Source organism: Natator depressus, chromosome 13, assembly GCF_965152275.1.
Source record: "Natator depressus isolate rNatDep1 chromosome 13, rNatDep2.hap1, whole genome shotgun sequence".
Lineage (NCBI taxonomy): Eukaryota > Metazoa > Chordata > Testudines > Cheloniidae > Natator > Natator depressus.
This window is the reverse complement of record NC_134246.1, coordinates 10,414,722-10,435,513: the sequence shown is the minus strand read 5'-3', so window position 1 is coordinate 10,435,513 and position 20,792 is coordinate 10,414,722. Positions and strand designations below refer to the sequence as shown.

The window sequence follows — 20,792 nt, the reverse complement described above, 5'->3', positions numbered from 1 at the left end:
AGAATACAGGGCTATGGGCCAGATCCTCAGCTGGTGTGAAATGATGCAATCCCATTGACCTTAAAGCCTGACTCTTTACAAAGGGATCCAAGCCTTTAACTGTATAGAGAGAGATTTCAGCTAGTCCTGAATGACCTCATGAGATGGGGGAAAAGCACCAAAAGAGCCCTGATCCCACCTGTAAGGGAACAGCATAAGGACGGTGGGAGTAACATCACTGCCCACAGTTGTACACACCCCAAAGATCATGGGAAGGGGTTATTGTTCTACTTTCTGCACCAGCTACCACTTCAGCCACTGGTCGGGGGGAATGATACTGCACCTGCAGAATGGGTGTTAGATCTGCTCCCACTGCTGCCGGATGTCATTCTGCCTGCACGCGTGGTGTGTAGATAGAATACTCCACGTGGTGCCGTGGCCCTCTGCATCCAACCGCACCGTGGCTGTGCTCAAAAAGACATGACAGAGCCCAAAGGGTCTGGTTTAGTAACCAGAGCACGTCATGCAGGAGGCTTGTTTCCAGTTTGGACACTTACTTGTGTGACTTCAGGCAACTGACTTTGCCACTTTGGGCCTTATTTTACCAGGTTTAAAACAGTTAAACAAATACTTAACATTGCACATGTGTGCTGTGAGGATTCATTAATTTATATTTGCAAAGCACTTTGAGATTACTTTGAGTGAAAGAGTCAGCGTATTATTATAGTGTGTCTGCAGTCAGATTCCGGTTGGGGAGGGTTGGTTTGATCACAGTTGCAGAAAGCTCTAATTTCGCAGCTGTCAGGGACTCATGGTGTGATCTTAGGCAAGTCACTCACCTGCTCTCTGCCTCAGTTTCCCTACCTGTATGTTAGGGATAATGCTGTTGACCCTCCTTTATAAAGCACTTGGAGATCAGCAAGTGAGTAGTATCCTAAAAGAGACATCCTAAAGGTGAACCTGTTATTTACAGGTAGCAGATTTACTGGGGCATGCCAACCTGTACAGCACCCTTTTACAAAACAGCCTTTATTCACACCTCAAATGCCAGACAAAAACGACCTAAAAATCTAACTTCAGTCTTTAAAAATTGGATGACTTTTTGTTAAAGGAGAGATCAAGTTTTAAAATAAACAGGCTCCCTTATGATTTTTACCGCACACTATAAATTCAGCAGAATACTCCAAGACAAGTAGATACACAAATTTATCTGTACTTCTTGTGTAGCCAGACAGCAGTTCACCTTCTGTCTTAAGGGGACTATTCCACACTGATTGGGCACTCAAAACTCCCATCCAACTTAAGTTCTGGGTAGGACATTAACTATACTTAATGAGTGTATTAACAAGCATGTCAAATGGAAGACACGGAAGGTAATTGTCCTGCTCTGCTGAGCATTGGTAAGACTTCAGCAGAAGTTTTCTGTCCAGTTTTGGGCCCTGCATTTTAAGAAAAATATGGATAAAATGGAGAAAGACCAGAAAAGAGCAATAAAAATGATAAAAGGTTTAGAAAATCTGACAGATGAGGAAAGATTACAGAAACAGGGCATGTTTAGTCTTGAGAAAAGAAGACTGAGGGAAGACCTGATAACAGTCTTCAAATATTTTAAGGGCTATTATAAATAGGATGGAGATCAATTGTTCTCCATGTTCACTAAAAGTAGGACAAAATGTACTGGCCTAAATCTACAGCAAGGGAGATTTAGGTTAGATATTGGGAAAACCTCTTTCACTGTATGAATTGTCCAGTCTGAGTCTGGTTGATGATCTAAAAACCTGACATAAACTTGATAACAAGGGGGCAAACCCAATTTTGAGTTTGAAAAACTGACACCTACCAATGCTCTAGGTTGGAGTTGGTGTGTGTGTGTGTGGGGGGGGGTATCACATCTGTTAAGCTTTTCACTTGTGGGTAGGTTCTTTTATTGGTATTTTTAAAATAGGTTTTATCTGTAATGCTTTTACCTTAAGAATAAATGTGCTTGCTTAGAAACAGCTGTGTAGAAACTTGTACACTGCGGGCAATGGTCTATGCATAGCCCTTGGAGAGAAAGCACAGCACAGGTACAGGCCTTTAGGCAGATTGGTTGGCTGGAGATATTATAGCATAAGGCAGGGAGCAGACTTAAAACCCCCAGTCAGAAAAGTGTGGGACAAGGGCTTCTACCCAGAGACAGGTGATGGCAGAAGACCTGAGACCTGACTGGGAACTCCTGGAGTGGACCCTGGAGAGGGGGTTACAGATCAGTTACCCTGAAACTGCAACACCTGTCACTAGAGGTTTTTAGGAATGGGTTGACAAACACCTGCCAGGGATGATCTAGGTTTACTTGGTCCTGCCTCAGCTCAGGGGGATGGACTATACGACCTCTCGAGGTCCCTTCCAGTCCTGCATGTCTATGACTTTATACAAGGAAGGTATGCGGTATAACGGCCACATGTTACAGTAAACTTGTTACAGGATTGCTCATTATAGAAAGAGATTCAGAAAAGAGAAGCTCTAACTCAAACCAATGAAACGGGTGAGCCAGACAGAGACTGCTGTGCTTTTCTTCTAGCAACTCAACCTCAAGCAACCTGGGGATTTCCCATCTATGACTCTCATTCTACATTTTACTGTCGGTTAAAAAAAAAAAAAGTACAGTGAAAGATGTTGGGTTTTCCACTCTGTAAGCCGTTTAAATTTAGAAACCTTATTACCATATGCCTTCCAGTTAGCATTGCAAAATGGCTTAATCAGTCAAGGAGCCAATTTCAACCCTTCACTGAGCCCACTGAAGTCATGGAGTTACTCCAAAGATGCATTTGACCCCACGGCGTTCTCTCAGAGGGAAAGGTTATTTCAAATGCCGTTGGAGAGGATGGCCTCAGAAGAGAGTACAGCCAATACACTCAAGAGCAGTGAAATGCTACTCAGAACAGTTGCTGCACTTTTCCTTATGGGAATTCCTCTTGTAAACATCACCAACAATATTTCAGGCCAGATTTTCCTGCATTTGCATGTTTTGCAGTTACCACAGTAGATCATGCGATTGTGAGAAATATGCATACCTCCCACTGCCAAAATATCTTAGCAAATTACCACCATTGCACACATCATTCTGAAAATCTGACCCTTTATTTCATTCCTTGAAGTCTCTCCATAGGGGAAACCCTGAATACAGGGTTGCAATTGTATGTACACCATGCCAAACAAAATTTTACCGTGGCACTAAGACAACTTAATGGGGTAGATTTGTCAATAATGGCTCATATCTTGTGACCCATATGTACTCTACAGGCTGCCTATTCCTGGTTCTCCATCTTTTGACTTGTGTTTGTTCAAAATGGAGGGCAATGTTCAAAAACGTTTCATGTGCATATTCAGAAGCCTGCAAATTTGGGCCAACAGCATCTCACAAATAATAACCACACTTAACTTGGAACTATTGCATGTGTGAGAGGCTAACTTAAAGTGATCCGTGCTGGACTGTCAGTCCTGGACATTAAGAATGGGATTTTCAAAAGTGTTCAGCATCAGTCTGATTCTCTTTACACTGAACCGAAGGGTAAAACTCCCATTGATTTCAAGGGGGAATAAAAGCTCAGCATTTTTCCAAATTCCTCTGCCGTCCACAGAATGGCATAGGAAATATCAGCAAATGTGTCCCACAACTCCTCACCAGCTGCACCTTAAAACCCTGTTATGGAGATATCATACAAGGGTAAAACTAAAGTGCAGTCTGCAAAGCCAATTCATTCCTTGGCTTCTTTGCTAAGACTGTTCGCAAGGGTGCCAATGAGTGCTATTGTTTGTTATACTCTGTCAGCTAACCGCTGGGTTGAGACCATCTGTAGTACACCTTTCAGCAACTACCAACCGGCCTGGATTTGAGCTGGTAACCCAGAGGGGAAAGGATCTCCAACCCAGCCATTCCCCTGAACTGCCTAGTCCTACTACAAAGTGCTCCAGGATGTAGCTTTGCTTTGGGACATGAGATGGCTCAGAGGACTGCTGATGTGCACCCCCTTTGACTCCTAGATTAGTGGTTTGAACCTTGCCTCAGCTGATAGTTACCAAGAGTCATAGCTCTCTGAGAGCATTATTGTGGTCTACAGTAGTACAAATGAGATGATAATTTCAAGCATTTCCGAATGGGCCATTATCCACAGCTGTGTGGGCGATCTCAGCCCTAGCACCTCTTTTATTAATAAGTACAAAGCTGCCTGTCCCATACATGTGCAGATTTCACAGCCATACCTTAGGTTTGATCCTCTGGTGCCCACTCCTTCCTAGCCCATTTCTGATCTTATAAATAAAAATAAAATAAATAAATAAATAAATAGGCAGGAATTCCAAGCTCTCCTTCTGACATTTTTTCATTTCAATGCGTGTCCCAGGTACCTTGCCAAGAAAATGCAAGAAAGAGCTGCTGGCAGTAAAGCTACGGAACAGGCCAAGCAAGCAGGAACTGGAAGACAGGAACATTTTCCCAAGGAGGACGGATGAGGAACGACAGGAAATCCGGCAGCAAATTGAAATGAAACTCTCAAAGTAAGTCAGTTTAAGAGACGGAAGGGGACAATCTTTATAGTGAAGTCTCTTCTGTACCTCACCTCACTATACACATGTCCCTTAGTCCATTTCCCATGGAGAGTCATGCAGAAAAGGACATCATCAACAGCAGCCTTGGCTTCAGGGCCATGCTTTGCTTTTGATCTCTGAGCTCATACACTTCATGTTGTGGGCTGGTCACTTGATCTCCTCCTTGAATCAGGCTATTCCAGCCTAAAATAAAAAGCAAAACTCAGTGCAGTGATTTAGATCCTAGGCCTGGAATTTATGCTTGCACCTCTCATTGAAGTCAATTGATTGTTCTAGTTTCTATCTTTCAAGTAACCACCAAACTTTTCAGCTTTGTCCATACTTGCCTTTATCCTTGATTGCAGCCATCAGTATATCTGCAAACCCCCATTATTGGCAGTGAAAGCTGCAATGTGCACTGGTGGGGGTTAACTGACCCTGTTTCAAGTAAGGGTCAGCTTCAGCAGGGCTTTCTTTGCCAGGGCTAGAGATTAGCAGAGGTGCAGCTCCACAGATGGCTGAATTGCAAGGATAAGAAAGTCCTGTTTTTTTTTTGTTTTGTTTTTGTTTTTTTTTTTGAGTAAATGGCTTACAAACACTTAACCAGGCAGGGCATGAGGGCTCAGCTGTATAGGAGAAATTTGTATTGCAGTTAGATAGTGTAAGCAAAGATTTACAGAAACCATTAGATTCAAATTGCATTGGTTTAAAAAAAATAGCTAAATGTAGATAATTTGCAAACCTGAATGTTTTAGTTGTGACAAATTGGATTGTTAAATAATCTGTGCTGTGCACTCCCACGCTAGAATAGGCTGTTCTGAATGGCTGCCAAAATGGTTGAAATCCAACTGTGAAAGCGGAACAGGAGTTCATGCTGGAGGCTTTTTAAATATTAATAACTGGAATCTGCTTTTTCAAGAAACAGTTGCTGTTATTCCAGCAAGAACTGGGCCAGCTCTTCAGTCTGTACCTTTAATAAACTTTTGTTTTAGAGGGTTGGGAATGAGGTTGATAGATCAGAGTGCAATTCCTAATGGACCAGTGTCTACACTATAAAACACACCATCATGTTTGGCCCCTCTGCTGGCAATCTCAGCTAAAAAAAGACCAGTGTTTGAACATTAAGAATAAAATATCTCAAAGTACTTTACAAATGTTAGTTAAGCTTCATAGTACCCCGGGATGCTGATAATGGATAGAGAGGATTCATTTTGCTTTGTCTTAGTTTATTATCTTTGTTTAATGTATTATGTATTTATGTATTATTATGTAATTTAATGTATTAATTGTATTATGGTAGTGCTTAGAAGCCAACAGATAATGGGACCATATTGTACTGGGCACTGCACAAACACAGACAATGGATTTAACATGCAGGTAGAGTGAACAATGTGATGGTTGACAATCACCACGTTCAGGGCTTTGGAGCTGTGCTCCGGCTCCAGGCAAAAACCTGCAGCTCCAGTGCTCTGGAGCTGCTCTGCGCTCCAGCTCTGGGCTCTGCTCCAAAGCCCTGACCATGTTAGCGCCAAGATCTGAAGCCATCTTTGGGAGTGGATCATGGGGGACATTCCACCATATATAACTGTCCTGACAACAGCTTAGGACAGAAAGTGAAGAATACATGGGCCTGATCCTGTAAGCCCTGCACATGTGAAACGTCCATTTGCCTTCCTGAGCTATTGGAAGCGTAGGTGCATTTTAGGCAGGCAGAAGTCCCTGAGTTGCAATTTGGCCAAGCTGCTGGGCTTAACAGTCTTATAGGCTTCTGCAAAATTACGATGTGATCTGTAGTAGGAGGTCAGGAGCCTGATTTTACAACTCATCTGAAACACTTGGAAAAGTGCCTCCTGATGCTAGACTGGGACATTTGTACAGTCTTCACCTCAGCGTGAAGGGTGTCATCTAGTGAATCTCCAATATCTCTTCCTGTTGCAACAGTTGGGTGCTCCTTGGAGGTCTCCTGTCTAACTACCAGCTCAGCCTAACCCTAGTTTGCTTGGGAGAGCTAGCGGAATCTCAGCACAACATAGGATGGCTACAGGCCATTCCCCTTTCTTTGTGGGTACCATTTAGCCACTTTGTGGTGGAAAAGGAAAATAAGGTTAAGAAATTATGCCTGAAATTTAGTGTCAATATAAGGACTTACAACATAAGTGCCTACCAGAGGAGCATAATGCATGATCATGACTGGAAGTTGTGGAAGGCAAGGTTTGGTGTACAGATATAAAGAAGACAGACAGCTGATGAGGAGCAGTCTATGATGTAAGTTATTAATCTGGTAGGTAATGTCTACAGATGGCTGAAAGGGCATGCTCATTTAGTGTAACTGAAGACATGCTTTCATTTACCTCCTCCTTATTCCCAGAACTCAGCAGGCTGAGTGCCACTCATGAAACAGAAGGTGCAGAGATTGCTAGAATAGCCTGCCATGCAAAACAGATCGGAGCTAGTCCCCTGCATAATTTCTGAGCAGATATGAGCACTGGGACAGCTTGCTCTTTGTTCATCAACCAGAATAGAGCATGACGATGCAAACAAGCTTGGCCAGCAGATAAATCATGGGAAGATATTTTCATGATGAAAGCTGCGCACATGTCAGAGATAAGCCCATTTTGAAAATACAGAAATAAGTAGTGTCCTGGGGATATCCCCTCTGAATGTCTGACTCACTTTGGGGAGAGCCACAGAAAAAACTGACTTCTCCCCAAAGGTCCATGCCATGTTTTACACTAAACTCAGTGCATACTTGGACAGGAGTTTGTAAGTTTAGTTAAGGTGGTGGAGATGCCTATGCAGTACAAACCCGAGCTGAGATTTTCAAATATCCTTAAATCCATTTCAATGGGAGAGTGTGGCTAAATCCCTTAGTTGGCTTTGAAAATCTCAATGATGATCAATGAAGCTTATACAGGGCTTAAATTCTTATAGAATATTTCCTGGATCTGCCCCCTCCCCGCCATGCTATAAAAACTACAGAGGGTTGGAAAATATTTACCTGACCTCTGCTCTGGACAACTCCGGCTGAATTTAAGCCCTCAATTTATAGATGTGGAACCCACTAGTGAGTTCTCAGATTTAAGGAACTCTCTTTATTTTAGGATCCAGCATCTGGTTCCAGTGGAAATTGCTAATCTCTGTGTGATCTGACCACCATGTAGATGGATTTCAGCACACGGCAGCTACTGTTCCAAAGATAGCATTATGATGATAATTCTGAGTGGGACTTACTCAACTACGAATCCAAATGTACAATCCAATTACAAACCTGTCCTCTACACGCTAAGGCTGTGTCTAGAGATGTGATTCCCAGCTTGCACAGACATACCTATGCGAGCTCTCACTGAGCGAGTGCGCTAAAAATAGTAGTTTAGCCACAGTAGCACAGGCAATTGGCACAGGTTAGCTGCCCCAAGTACATACCATGGGGTCCAGGCAGGTTTGTATTCAGGCCAGCTTGCCCATGCGATCGCTTGCTGCTGCCTGTGTTACCACGGCTACACTGTTATTTTTAGCACTCTAGCATGATGAGAGCTAGTGTGAGTATGTCTACACTCCCAGCTCTAGCTGTAGACATAGCCTAGGAGATGAGATAGAACCGGGAGACTCACTGTTCCATAGCTGACTGATTCTTGATAAACTAGCCAGTAGACAGGCAGCCATGTTCCAGATTTGTTGTTTGCCAGCTGTATCCTCATGGATTTGAAGGAGTTCTAGGGTAGCTAGCAAAGTCCTTCTGTAACACCGACAGACCACGGTTGTCGCAGGCGGGATCAAACCTGGGACCTATGGAGCTTGGTGCCATGAGCCTCTCCCGCATGAGCTAAAGGCCAGCTGGCTGTTAGCTAAGGCTATAAAGCAAACTCATTAATCTCTCTCTCTAAGTGGTCTCGGTGCCACTAGATGGGACAGAACACCACACCCAAGTGGTGTGTGGGTTACACTTCCATCCCATCTTTAAATCACTAGTTTTACATGACACAATGTTCTGCCAGATGGAAGAAGAGCCATACTTAAATATTTTATGAACATAATGAAATCATTATTGTACAGTTAGTCAAAAAATGGGAAAACTTTTCATGAAAAACGTGTCCCGTTGCTTCACCAAAAAAAAGTCAACATTTAAAGATTCTGGATCAATTCTAACTGATAGATATAATAGCTGGAGAGAAAGTGGACCCTCAACTTTTGCACTGATAAATAGTTACACAGCCAGACCCACAGCACCCCTTCCTCACTCCAACTTATCAGGCGGCCTCCTCACTCCCCATTAGTACCGAATCCTGAAAACTCCTTAAGCAGATTCTGCTCTTATTCCAGTATAAATCCATTGACTTCAGTGAAGTTGCTCCTGTCTGACATCAGTGTAAGTGGGGGCAGAATCCACCACTTGCTTTCTTTGTGTTATTTACTAGATTTATTTTATCTCTCTCCTTTCTCCCTAGTTCTAATCAAATAAGTCAGGGGTTCTCAAACTGGGGATCGGGCCCCTCAGGGGTGTGTGAGATTATTACACGGGGGGTCATGAGCTGTCAGCCTTCACCCCAAACCCCACTTTGCCTCCAGCATTTATAATGGTGTTAAATATATTAAAAAGTGTTTTTAATTTATAAGTGGGGGGTCGCACTCAGAGGCTTGCTATGTGAAAGGCGTCACCAGTACAAAAGTTTGAGAATCACTGAAACAAGTCAACCACTTGTTGCTATGGAAATGTGCCCCTCCCCAAATGGCAGTATTCCATATTTCCCCAGATTGTCTCATTCAGTAGTATTCATCTCTTACTAATTTATCTGTCCGTGATGCTTCAGGCCATGATAGACACTGGTAATAATCTATTGTGTGCTAGACCACTGCGGTTCTGATGAGCCAGGCTCCTGACATTCCTTGTTCGCCTTCACTATGTGTTCTGAGTGCAGATAATAAAACCTCAGTGGCATTAAATAAATTGAGCCCATTATGTCAAGAGATTTAAAAAAATTTGCAAATATGATTATTTGCAATAACTGCTCTCTGTATGACGGACTTTCTTCATTCTATAAGGGATTTAAGCGGAAACCCAGAGGAACAAAATGATCTTTAGAACGAAGAGCAATGTGTAGAAAGGCTGTTTAATTAATTTAGGACATTATTGAGACTCTTTTGAAAGTTAATATCCGAACTGCCAGGGTGGCTGTTACTTCCATAGTACGCCTTGTACAGGCACACTCAGAAACACTCCTTTATTGCTTAATGTCTCAATGAAAACATGAATTCCTAGAACAAATTATACTTGTAATTTTCACTTCATGTTCCGCTTTGCTTCCTCGGGTGTTTGCATAAGTAGACATGATGCATTAAGCAGTATTCAGTAGAGATGTGCAAAAACAAGAGCTCAGCTGGTATGGTGCTGAGGGCTATATAAGGACTTATTAAAACAGACAGCCATGGATATTCACTGGCCCCAAAAATTCCATATGTGGGTGCTTAGCACTAAGCAGCCCCAATCTGGAAGTTCTGGCGGAGGTACACTGCGGCATGCTGAGAGCATTTCTCATCAATGCAAACTCTGGAACGCAGTTTTCCTTATGCATTACTGTGTGGTGCCAGGAACTTTGTAGTTCCAGGGCTGTCCTGTGGTTCCTGGAAGTGCGCCTCTGAGTGGGGTGGCACAAAATATCCCTCATCCAGCCATGAGGTGACAGCTGTCACAAACTGCTCACCCTTGCCACCAGTTGGTTTGTACCACTGTATCATTCATGGCACTACACAATAGTGAAAAGATGACAAACCAATAACAATAGCTTGGAGTCTAAAGACAAAGAGCAAGCACAGAGGGCCAAATTCTCCTCATGTTTACACCATGCCATGGGCAGTAAAAATAGCAGTAGCTTACACTGAGAATCAAGCCCACAGTGCCTTATTTATCTGATCTTAACTGTATTGTGACAGGGGCTAGGATGAAATCATGGAATTGGGCCAGAGGAGATTTCCCTGGCAAATTGTGCTTATCCACCAAACAAAGGCTGTGATTGCTTTCCCAAAACTGCACACACCACCTGAGGAGACACTTGAGAGAGGAAACCACAACACCGCCTGGCACAAAGACATGGGTCTTTTGAGGAAACAAACTTTGGGAAACATGGATTCCATTTTCCACTCAGTGCGCATACAAGAAGTTTTTATCATGTACCTGGGGCATCATGCTCCATGCTGCGAGAGAATTGAGAAACCCCATCACATTAGACCTCCACACTGCCACTTGCCTATTTTCATGGCTGATAACTTTTTGTTTGTTAGGAAACGCTGAAAATAACATTCAAAGTCTTCCAGGGTCTATAAAGTTACATCCCATCTTGAATGTGAAACAGCAGAGAAGGTGGGGCCACAGCATCAGTGTTCCAGCTTCTCCCTGGCAGAAGCATCAGATTTGATTTGGGAGGTGTGTAGCTACGTGGGTTTGATCAAGGCTTCAGGTGACTGTTTTCTTTGGTTTCAATCAGACAAGGGTCTGAGTTACTACAGCTCTGATGTCAGACTGAACTTACCCACATGCTTAGCTTTAAACATGTGCTTTAAGCCTCCTTGGGATACTTTCTTGAACTGGGCACTCTGTTTGGAAATCGGCCCAGGTTCAAATGGATTTTAGTGAGCCTTTTGAGAAGCCTCATCCGATTCCCAGGCTCGCTGCAAAGAGAACTGGGTGGATGGATTCCCTCCGCCCCCGCCTGCACAGAATTTCACTGATTTCAAACCACACAAGTATTCAGGTGGTTTGTGATTTTGTTGGGAACATTTAGCATTGAGCTTTGCTCTTGAGAGAGAGAGACAGAGCTGCATAAACACTGAGATTTACTGTCACAGCTCATTATCTATGTACAATGGGACAAAGGGTGTCCTTATTTGGTAGAAGTTATCTTCAGGTAAGCGTGTCACTGATGCTAAAAATAATCAGTCAGAGAATGCAGCGTGGGTGTCTGTGCAAGCTCATGCTTTTCACTCAGGCAGCAAGAGCTATATATAGGGCTGCAATTTAACTCCGTAGGCGTGCATGTAAATTAATAGAGGCTCCCCTTCTTCTTGTTCCGCGCTGACTCAGGCGTTTCTAATGAAGATATTTATTTGCGGTTGCTTTATTTATTGCACGATGTTTTGGTTGGTTGCTATATTTTATTAAGGGTTTGTGCAGTATCTCAAGTGCTTTGGCAGGCTGGTGCTTTATACACAACCTTTATTATTCATGTATTATTCTAAAACCTGTCAACCTTTATTATTATTATTTATGTTTTACTGTCGCTCTTTCATGATGGAGAACTGAGCCTGAAAAGGAGATGAGGAGAGGGAAGTTAGGACTGAGATTTTTCAAAGCTACCTGAAGGATTTAGATGTAAATGTCCTGTAAATGTTAACGTTCTACCTGTGTTCTGCTTGATGGTGGTAGACTACCGGGCAGTAGTGTATTCCATCCATAGGTGTGGGGGCTGCCGCACCCCCTGGCTTGAAGTGGTTTCCATCATATACAAGGTTTACAGGTTGGTTCAATGGCTCTCAGCACCCCCACTCTACAAATTGTTCCAGCACCCCTGATTCCATCCAGCAGTGTCCAGAATCCCTTTCAGGAAGAAAGCTGCATGCATGTCTAAGTTCATGGAGACTGGCTTGTCCTCAGAGGCTGTCTCACTAGAACACGGGAGGGTAGTGTTGAAACTGGTACTGCTGGTGCTGCTTCTCTGGATAAATGGAAGTGTGTTCTCCAGGGCTGTCAATCTCATAATTCTGCAAGCTCTAAACTCCCTTAGCTCTTGTATTTAGTACAGTAAAAGGAGGGACAAGGCACACTTTCAAACCAGCATTTTAATTTATGGCCAATGAATTAGCACATGAACCCATTTGCACATGCAAACAGGTGCACAAGCAATTTTGAGAAGGCATAATTCAAGCGGCTACTTTGTAAATATGGCCCAGTGTATTCCAGTGTTATAATTAATAGAACACAATCACCATACCAAGAGCACAAGTTTACATAAGTAAACAGAGTTACAAAGTTAACCCTGAAACTTAGGAGATTCCTACAGTGAAAGTGAACACGTCGGAGATTGTGCAAATAAAGCAGATCATGAAGGCTGGGATGTTGGTTCTCACCCTGATAAACTGAATCCAAAATGCACTTTTGCATATTTCAATGATTTACCAGCAGTTTTATAGACGTCAGGCCTGATTTTCAAAATATAAGAAGCCCAGGACCCCATGGAAAATTGCACATGCCTGGATGTGCCTAATTTGCTCATAGTTTGTTATGTAGATAAGATAGTTGTAGATGCAAAATATCCCATGATATTCCTAACTTCCTAGGACTCAAGCCAGGTGAGATCTTTTCCAGCTCCAACATAGGCTTCCTGAGCGACTTTGAGGAAGTCGCCTACTCTGTGCCACTATTCCCCCATCTGTTAAATGGGGATAAAAATACTTCTGGATCAAAAGAGAGAAGGCTCAACTGTGTTTCATGGCTATGTAACTGACACGTCACCTTAGCCCCCAGTTTGTGGCTCCTCTCAGATCTGATGAAGCTACAAATGAATTAGAAAAGACTATACTGTATGTTGCTCTTCTGGCTCCACGTATACATGACACACATGGACCAGCTTCTCTCTTTTTTAAGAGGCAGAGAACCTTTTGTGAGGAGCAGATCTTACTCCCTTTAGTTCAATCAGAATGCTATTCTATTACCCAAACCATCTCTGACTGTATAACGATGATCTCCTGTGAACATAAATTGTCCTTTGGGCTCTCCAGACGCTAGTAATCTGCAAGCAGAAGTGCATGCGTGCGTCCCTAATGGACTACACTTCATATGTTAATTAATTAATTTTGAAGCATACTGGCAGCTCTAGGTGAGAACTGTGATCTCAGATTCCACAGAGGGTCTGCTCCATTGCTCCGCTAAAAGAGCGGTTCACCAGCTCAGGCCAGCCTGCGGAGCGTCCGATAGCCTGAACTCAAACCTCCTTCCACATACACCAGTACATTTATAGGCTGCACCCATGTGAAAGGGTGAAAGATGGGGAGAGTCTAACCTTGTGAATTTCCTATTGGAGCATATGGCTCCAGTCTGCTTCCACAGCATGCCTGCGGCTGTAGAAATTTTGAGATGTAGATACAGTATATACACCTGTGGTACCACAACCATACAGTGAGAGGCAGCCATGAATTATGTATTACTCCCGCAGTGGGTGTATGTTATTACTGATTTACTGGGCAAGATATCATGGAGTGAATCACCCACCCCTTTGGCTGCAGAAATATGGTGTTTCCTTGGTGTTCTCCTCTCTAAGAACTGGCCAAGACTAACTGTTCATCTCATGAGATCCGATTAGATCCCAGCCTGAGCTGGTAGGACTGGTAGCCATCAATAAATACTGTAAGTACTACAATCTCCTCCTTCCGCAACACAGATCATGACTCTACCATTGCATTTCATGCAGACTCAAAAGACAGAATCTTATTTCCCCAAGGCTCTGGCTTCCCTGCTTTCATGCTGCAAAACTGGGTCAATGCAAAAAAGCACAGTTTCTACTATACGGAAGTTACCTTAGGGATGCTGGGGAATGAAAGAAGAAAATAAATATTTAGGAAAAAGAATTTGGAGAGAAAAAGAACCGATAAAAAATACAAGGCACTTCTTGCTTTAAATAGAACAATATTTAATAAATGTTCATATGGGCTTGCAAATCATTGATGTAGTTCTAGCTAAATCTGCTTTATTCCATTCCCTTTTCCATCCTGGCAAATTGTATTGGGTATAATCATGCCTTCTTGTTTTCTTTACTTAAAAGCAGCTTAGGTCAAATACGGGGCACAGCTATTTTCTATTGATTGTTCACCTTTCAGTGACCTCTCTCTTGACCCCTTGGTGCTAGGTAGAAGTTAGGTTTGGTGTCTCTTGGGAGGTATGTTTGCTGATGCATATTATGTATCAAGAGGTCAGAAGGAATCCCTGGATTTATAAATACACCGTGAAGGATTTATTTAGTGAAATGAAAAAAAAAATACCAAGTGAACTGTAATGTTGAAATCTGACAGGGAAGCACTTGTATTAAACAGCAAGTAGGTGGTTTAATGTAAATTGTGCCATATTAAAAGGACTCCAGGATGGTTTAATTTTTCAAAAGACAGTTATAGTCAGGCTGTATGATGGAATTGCCCAGAGGAGAAAGAGTCATTGCCTTCTGAGGCTGGAGCCAATACTCCATGCAAAAACCCAGCTTTTCAGCCAACTGTATCCAGGCAACCAGAAAACATGTCAGCTTGCAAAATTAGCATGCTGGTAAAATCTGAGTCTTAAATTGCATTGCAAGGAGGTCCATCCGTTCTAGCTCAATTGATATGGTGCAAAGAGGTGAGATTTGCTCTTTGTCCTTAAACAAAATGAAGAAAATCATTCTGCCAAGATGCAAACTGCAAAAGACAAGCTAGTGACTCAGTCTAGAAACCATTCTCTGTAAGAGCTAACAGATCTTGAGCTGCCCTGGGTTTGCTTGGTATGGTTTTATTAATTAAAAAAAATGAAATTTTAGAATGGTTAATATTTTGTTTTACAGCAGTCATGTACCGAGGAAAAACCTACTCTGTATAAATAGCCAGCAGTGTGTTGCAAAGTGAAAAGGCTAATCCATTAGCAACCTGTAAATGCCTTATATCAGACAGGAAATCTCTCGAATAAGAATGCTCCTGTATATCATATAAAGTGGCCAGACTTCTTCAAAATAACAGCCATTAAAGGAAGAGAAGAATTATCCTCTTTCTGAAAAAAAAAATTAAAGTGAAACACCCCATACCGTTGCAAGGAAAAATGACATTTTTTACCCACCATTTAGTTAACTGCACTTTAAAAGAGTGTTGGCAGCCTGTTTCCAATCCAAAGAATATAATGTAGAGTGTGATTAATGTACCCAGGGTTTTTAGTGTACTCTTGATTAGAACTGGACTAGGTGGGTGAGGTTCTGTGGCCTGCAATGTGCAGGTGATCATGATGGTCCCCTCTGGCCTTAACGTCTATGAGTCTGGAGGCCAGGACTCCTGGCTTCCAGTCTCATTTTTACTAATGAGACCTTAAGCACATTGCTTAGCTTCATTGCACCACATTTTACTCATGGCTGCTCCTGTACCCAGAGTGGGGTGGGGATGGGGGTCACATCCTAATAGATAGAGCAAATTGGTGCCCACAGTGCACCAGCCCCTCTCCACAGACTGGGTGGGAGCAGACGGAGTAGGGTAAGGGAAGGGCTGTAGCCTCTGTTCTTCCCAACCCCCATTCTGGCAATTTGTTCACTGTTAGGAGGAGGAGCAGATATCCCCATTGATGGGCTGCTCTTGTGCTCTGCCCTACTGTCAGCCACATCAGGTGTGTCGCAGGAGAGGCTCTGGGTGTGTTCCCACTCACCAAGCACATGCACACTTATGCATGGGCTGATCACAGCCTAGCCCAGTATGTGTGTTAAAGGAACATACCCCCGAGAGACCACATCTGCAGCACTGGGACTAGCATGGGGCTTAAACTTGCAGCTGCTTGATGGAGTGACAGATCACGGGAGGATGTGCTTTAAAGAAATGACATAGCATTGCTTTTTCTAGCTTTGCTGAGGAACTACCGGGGGTGGTGAGGTGGTTGGGGTTAGTCAGGCTTTCACTGCTCTGCTCAGCTCTTCCGGGGGGGTTGGTTTTGTGTGTCATAGGAGCGGGCCTGAATATTGATGAAACTGAAACACAGTTGGTCCAATCAGGCAGTTGTACTATAGGCTATATCTTTGCACACCAAACACGTGGCCAGATCCTCAGCTGGTGCTAGTCAGCATAGCCTCACTGACTTCAGTGGAGCAATGCCAATTTACACCACCTGAGATTATCCCCCCCTCCCCCGACCTTTCCTGGAAAGGCAATGGACCAGGTGAACCAAAGGGCATTCTGGTACACATGGAGTTTCTGAGCACAGTAGATATTCTTCAGCTCGCATACATCTCCATTTGGAACCCCTTGGATCCTAAAAGGCCAAGGACTTTTCCTGGATGTTGATCTTTGAGCCAATCTTAAAGATATCAGTGCAGCTGTCAGTTATTCAGAAGGCACAGAGCCTAGCTAAAGGGACAGTTATTCTTTTTGATGAAAGTGACATGAAGGAGGACACGTTGCTTTGCAAAGGTTCAGTTAAGCTCCCACGTGGTATTCCTGTGGTGAGACATATGACCTATAACAAAATACATTTGACAGTTTGTCAGGCTGGTGTTGGGGAACAAGCATTAAACGGTTTGTCCTGTCTCAGTTGTAAGACCTGGGTTTGTCACAATTGCAAGAGCTTTAAAACAGGACAGACAACTAAGAACAAAGCTGGATTCTAGCTAAAGCAATGGAAGTTTTAAGCAAAGTACTTTCACAGCCTCATATGGTAACAAAAGGGGCAGTAAGGCTGATTTATTTTGAAAGAGCACAAAGGTTACAAACAGGTTTTCAAGAAAGTCTCTCCCTATGTTGAAAATATAAAGGTCAGATTCTGATCATAGCTATAAATCTAGAACACCACCATTGAAGTCAGTGGCTGAATTCTCATTGTGCAGCCATAGCATCAAGGGCCCCTAGTGTCAAAGTGATCTTAAAAGGGAGTGTAAGTTACATTTATGTATGCTATACACTGCCCAAGTGATGTAGAGGGGAGATGACAGTGAGGCCCAGTTACTCCAGACTAGTGCTGGTCAAGACTTTTCTGCTGGAACAGTTCTCCATCAGAAAATATTGATTCAATGACATTGAAACATTTCCCGAGAACGTAGCAAGTTCACCAAAGTTTTTGACAAGACATTGTCAATATGGATCATTTCAATAAGGTTGAAATGTTTCATTTTGACTCTCTCATTTCGTAATTTTCTAATGAGTCAAGGTGATTCAGTCAAAACCGAGCGTTCAGATAAGGTCAAACAAAATATTTTGGTACATTTGTGCTGTGAAAATTCGAGGTTTCAACTTTTCAACCTGACTCAGGGTGAAACCAAGTTTCAAAAAGACTGGAATGCCCCACAAGACAGAAATTCCATTCTTTTACCTGCTCTATTTTAGACTTACACCACCATAACTGAGCTCAGACTCTGGCCCAAAAATGTGGATCCAAGAGATGATGTGTACTGAACAGCACGGGGTGAATAGCTCACATTTAAATTCAGATCCATTTAGAGGGGACCTAGTCATAATGATCTAAATTCTGATACGCTGGGTGGTACATCATGTGGTGAGTAACAGTCTCATTTACTTAATGGAACTATCTGAGTACAACAATACTAAACAGGAGTAAGGGTGGCAGAATCTTAAATTCTGGCCACGTCACAACCTTGAGTTCTCTGTGGAACTCCTTAGGGAGCTCTATGCAGAGTCCCACATGCACACTGATGGCAGGGTGTACTCCAAATACACCGTAATAAGAGAGTGTTACATTAAGAGACAGGTCTTTCTAAGCGCAGGCCACATAACAGATCGGAGTGCAGTGCCAGTTTTAAAGAGAGCCACAATGCACTGTCAGAACCTGTTACATGGGGGGGATGGGGTGGAGTGGATGGCTCAGGTCTGCTTTGCATCCTGCTGATGCTAATTGAGCTGTGAGCTAGCATTGCCCAGGAGGAAAACTGTGTCTGTGAGAGAAGGAGAAAGCAGTGCAGCGTAAGCATGTCACCAGCTGGGTGGCAAGAGCAATCTGCAAGCAGGGATACCCCATCCTTTGGGAATGCTGTGTGGGTGGATGAAGGGAGAGGCCTGGGAGGGTTTTGGTTACAAAGAAGAATTTGCCCAGAAAGATCTTTGCAGTTCTAACCAGTGTGTGATTGTATGTATGGCAGGAAGTGGGGCTATTTGTTCCAGAAGCGTCTGCAGTTTTAGGAATCACGTCTCGTTTCGTGCTTTGCTTTAGGGATTATACAAAAACATAATAGCATCATGTTTTCATAGACTTACTTCTGACTGAGAAAGTTTGTATTTGGCAGAGAAACTGACACCCCAGCCAGCATGCAGTGTATAGGCACATGCTGTGTGCAGCTAGGATTTGAGATGGCTGGGTTAGCTGGATCATTTGTGTAGAGACCATAGGTTGGCTGTTCCTTCAAGCCACCAGTGCTGTAACTTCTCACTGGCTATAATTACAGAGATGCTTCTAAAACTTCAAAGGCTTTGCAGATTGCCAAGGGCTCCCTTTATAAATAGTTCAACTCACTGGGGGAAGACAATACTTCTCTTGAGAGCTTGCATCACGCAGGGAAATTCTCAGCATTTTGCATCAGTGAAAAGAATGGTCATCCTCAAAGATTTTTGCATTAATTGAAAAGAGCAGGGGAAGGAGATTTTTGCAGATGCTTGTTCACACAGCTGGGTGAGCAGTGCTTCTCAGCATCTTCTTCAACTGACCAATCAAGCCGTGGTTTCTTGCTGTATCCCAAATCTCACTCCAGGGGCACCTGGACCACTGTTTGTGGGTTAAGTGTGCAGAATTTCAGGATCTCAAAACTAGCCGTAGTGCTAGCCGTGCATCCTAGCTGAATTTGAACAGACTTTAGTGTTCATGCAAGCCAGGACAGTGGCTGCTGAGTTTTCTCCGTGAATGAGGAATCAATTCCACAGCCTGTTTACACAGGCAAAATTCACCCTTGTACAGCACATTAAACCTAGAAGGCCCTTCTGTGGCCTAGGCCCTTAAAGAGACATTGACAGTCAGTAACCCACAAATACATTCAGAATCCCTCTTGTCTAACTGCAAGCTAACCCTATGTGGCTTTGCTGGAAAGCCCAACCACTGCAGCCACTTGCTACCACTCTGCTCATGCTATGTGCGCTGGATTTGAACCCAAGGAGCAGAGTTTCCAAAGTGGTTAACAGAGAGGCTGCTCCTAGCAGTCTGCTGCACTCTAGAGGCAGAGGCCTCCAAGGGATGTAGAGCACATTGGCCAGAGCATTTGAAAGCTCTTGTTAAATAATACCAAGGAGAGAGAAAAAAATGGAGAAACAAATGGAGTTTGCTCCCCTCTCTGTACCCTCCAATTCCCTCCTGTTTGGGAATAGATTCTATGTTATGCTTTTTGCTTTCTCACTCATTACTGTGCACATTGCCTGGTGTGTTTAATGGTTTTTCTCTCGGTTGTTTTTCCTGCTGTTTCAGTGACAGATGTCTCTATGTTAAAATCCAACGTATTCTGCAGTAAGAATTAATCCCTGGGATTTACATCGCAGGCGTTTGTTTGCTCAGAAGCACCAACCTGCTTACATTTTAGACATGCTGGTAACTGGTCTGAAACATTGGTTCGTTCTCCTCTTCTTGGGCATGCTGGGCTTCCAGTTTTTCCGCAGCTTCAAAGCTAGGACTAGCGTTTCATGGCTAAGCAAGTTGCCCTCTTTTGTCCGCCTGCAAGCAGAGGACAGACTCAGAGAGGAGCTCCTGATATGCGTGTACTGTACAGAGCTCAGCATGGTGCTATCTTAAGTCATTCAGTGGTTCACTTTTCTTCCCACAGGCTGATCAGACGTTTTAATGAAAATCCTGGGCCTCATGCTAGGAGGTGCTGAATGCCTTCAATGTTCGCTGGGGGTTCAACCTGTGTCAATAATTGAATGTTTGTTCAGTTGTGGTTTAACATGTGAATTAACACGACTGTAAATTCCAGACTGAAAACAAACATTATTTGCTAGTTGTGTTTAAGCCTAGGTTGGGAGCAGAGATGTGTGTCCTGAAACAGATTTTTATATTGACTATACCGGAATTTATAGTCATGTTAGCCAACATGTAATCATTAAAACACAATTAACAATTAAAGCATAGTCATAACCTAGGGGCCTTTGAAAACTGGGCCTGATCTTGGGGAGATCCTGCAACCCTCATTGAATTCAGTGCTCAGAACCTCTTAACAACAAGCCATTGGTGCCAGCAAGGACTTTTTGCCCTAAAAATCATGCAAACTGTTTCCTTTTCATGATGGCAAACTAGCAATTATGTGGCGACAAAGTGCCAAACTCAGGTTTGCTAAAGTAAAAAGGCATTATTAGCCTCTAGGTTTAAAGTAGAGCATCATCCCGGTACAAGCTCCAAGAAGAATCTATGGCTAGTCAGAAAAAAAAAAGAAATATACTCAGAGTGGTTAAAATTCAGATGAGTCAGTCACTCCCTTTCTGGAAACTCTTACCCATGGATGCCATATACAACCCTCCTTAGTACTGCTTCATGCTTCTGCTTTGCAGATGAAAATATCCCA

At 43.1% G+C, this 20,792-nt stretch overlaps 1 protein-coding gene across 6 annotated transcripts in view; it reads left to right on the top strand.

The window, feature by feature from the left end:
* The window catches only part of PHACTR3 (phosphatase and actin regulator 3), a 156,923-nt gene that overhangs the window by 112,263 nt on the left and 23,868 nt on the right, over positions 1-20,792 (top strand). For all 6 annotated transcript variants that reach the window (XM_074969747.1, XM_074969746.1, XM_074969750.1 and 3 more), the window contains one exon: positions 4,362-4,515. In XM_074969747.1, the coding sequence (XP_074825848.1) occupies positions 4,362-4,515 (154 nt within the window). The remainder of the gene's footprint in view (positions 1-4,361; positions 4,516-20,792) is intronic.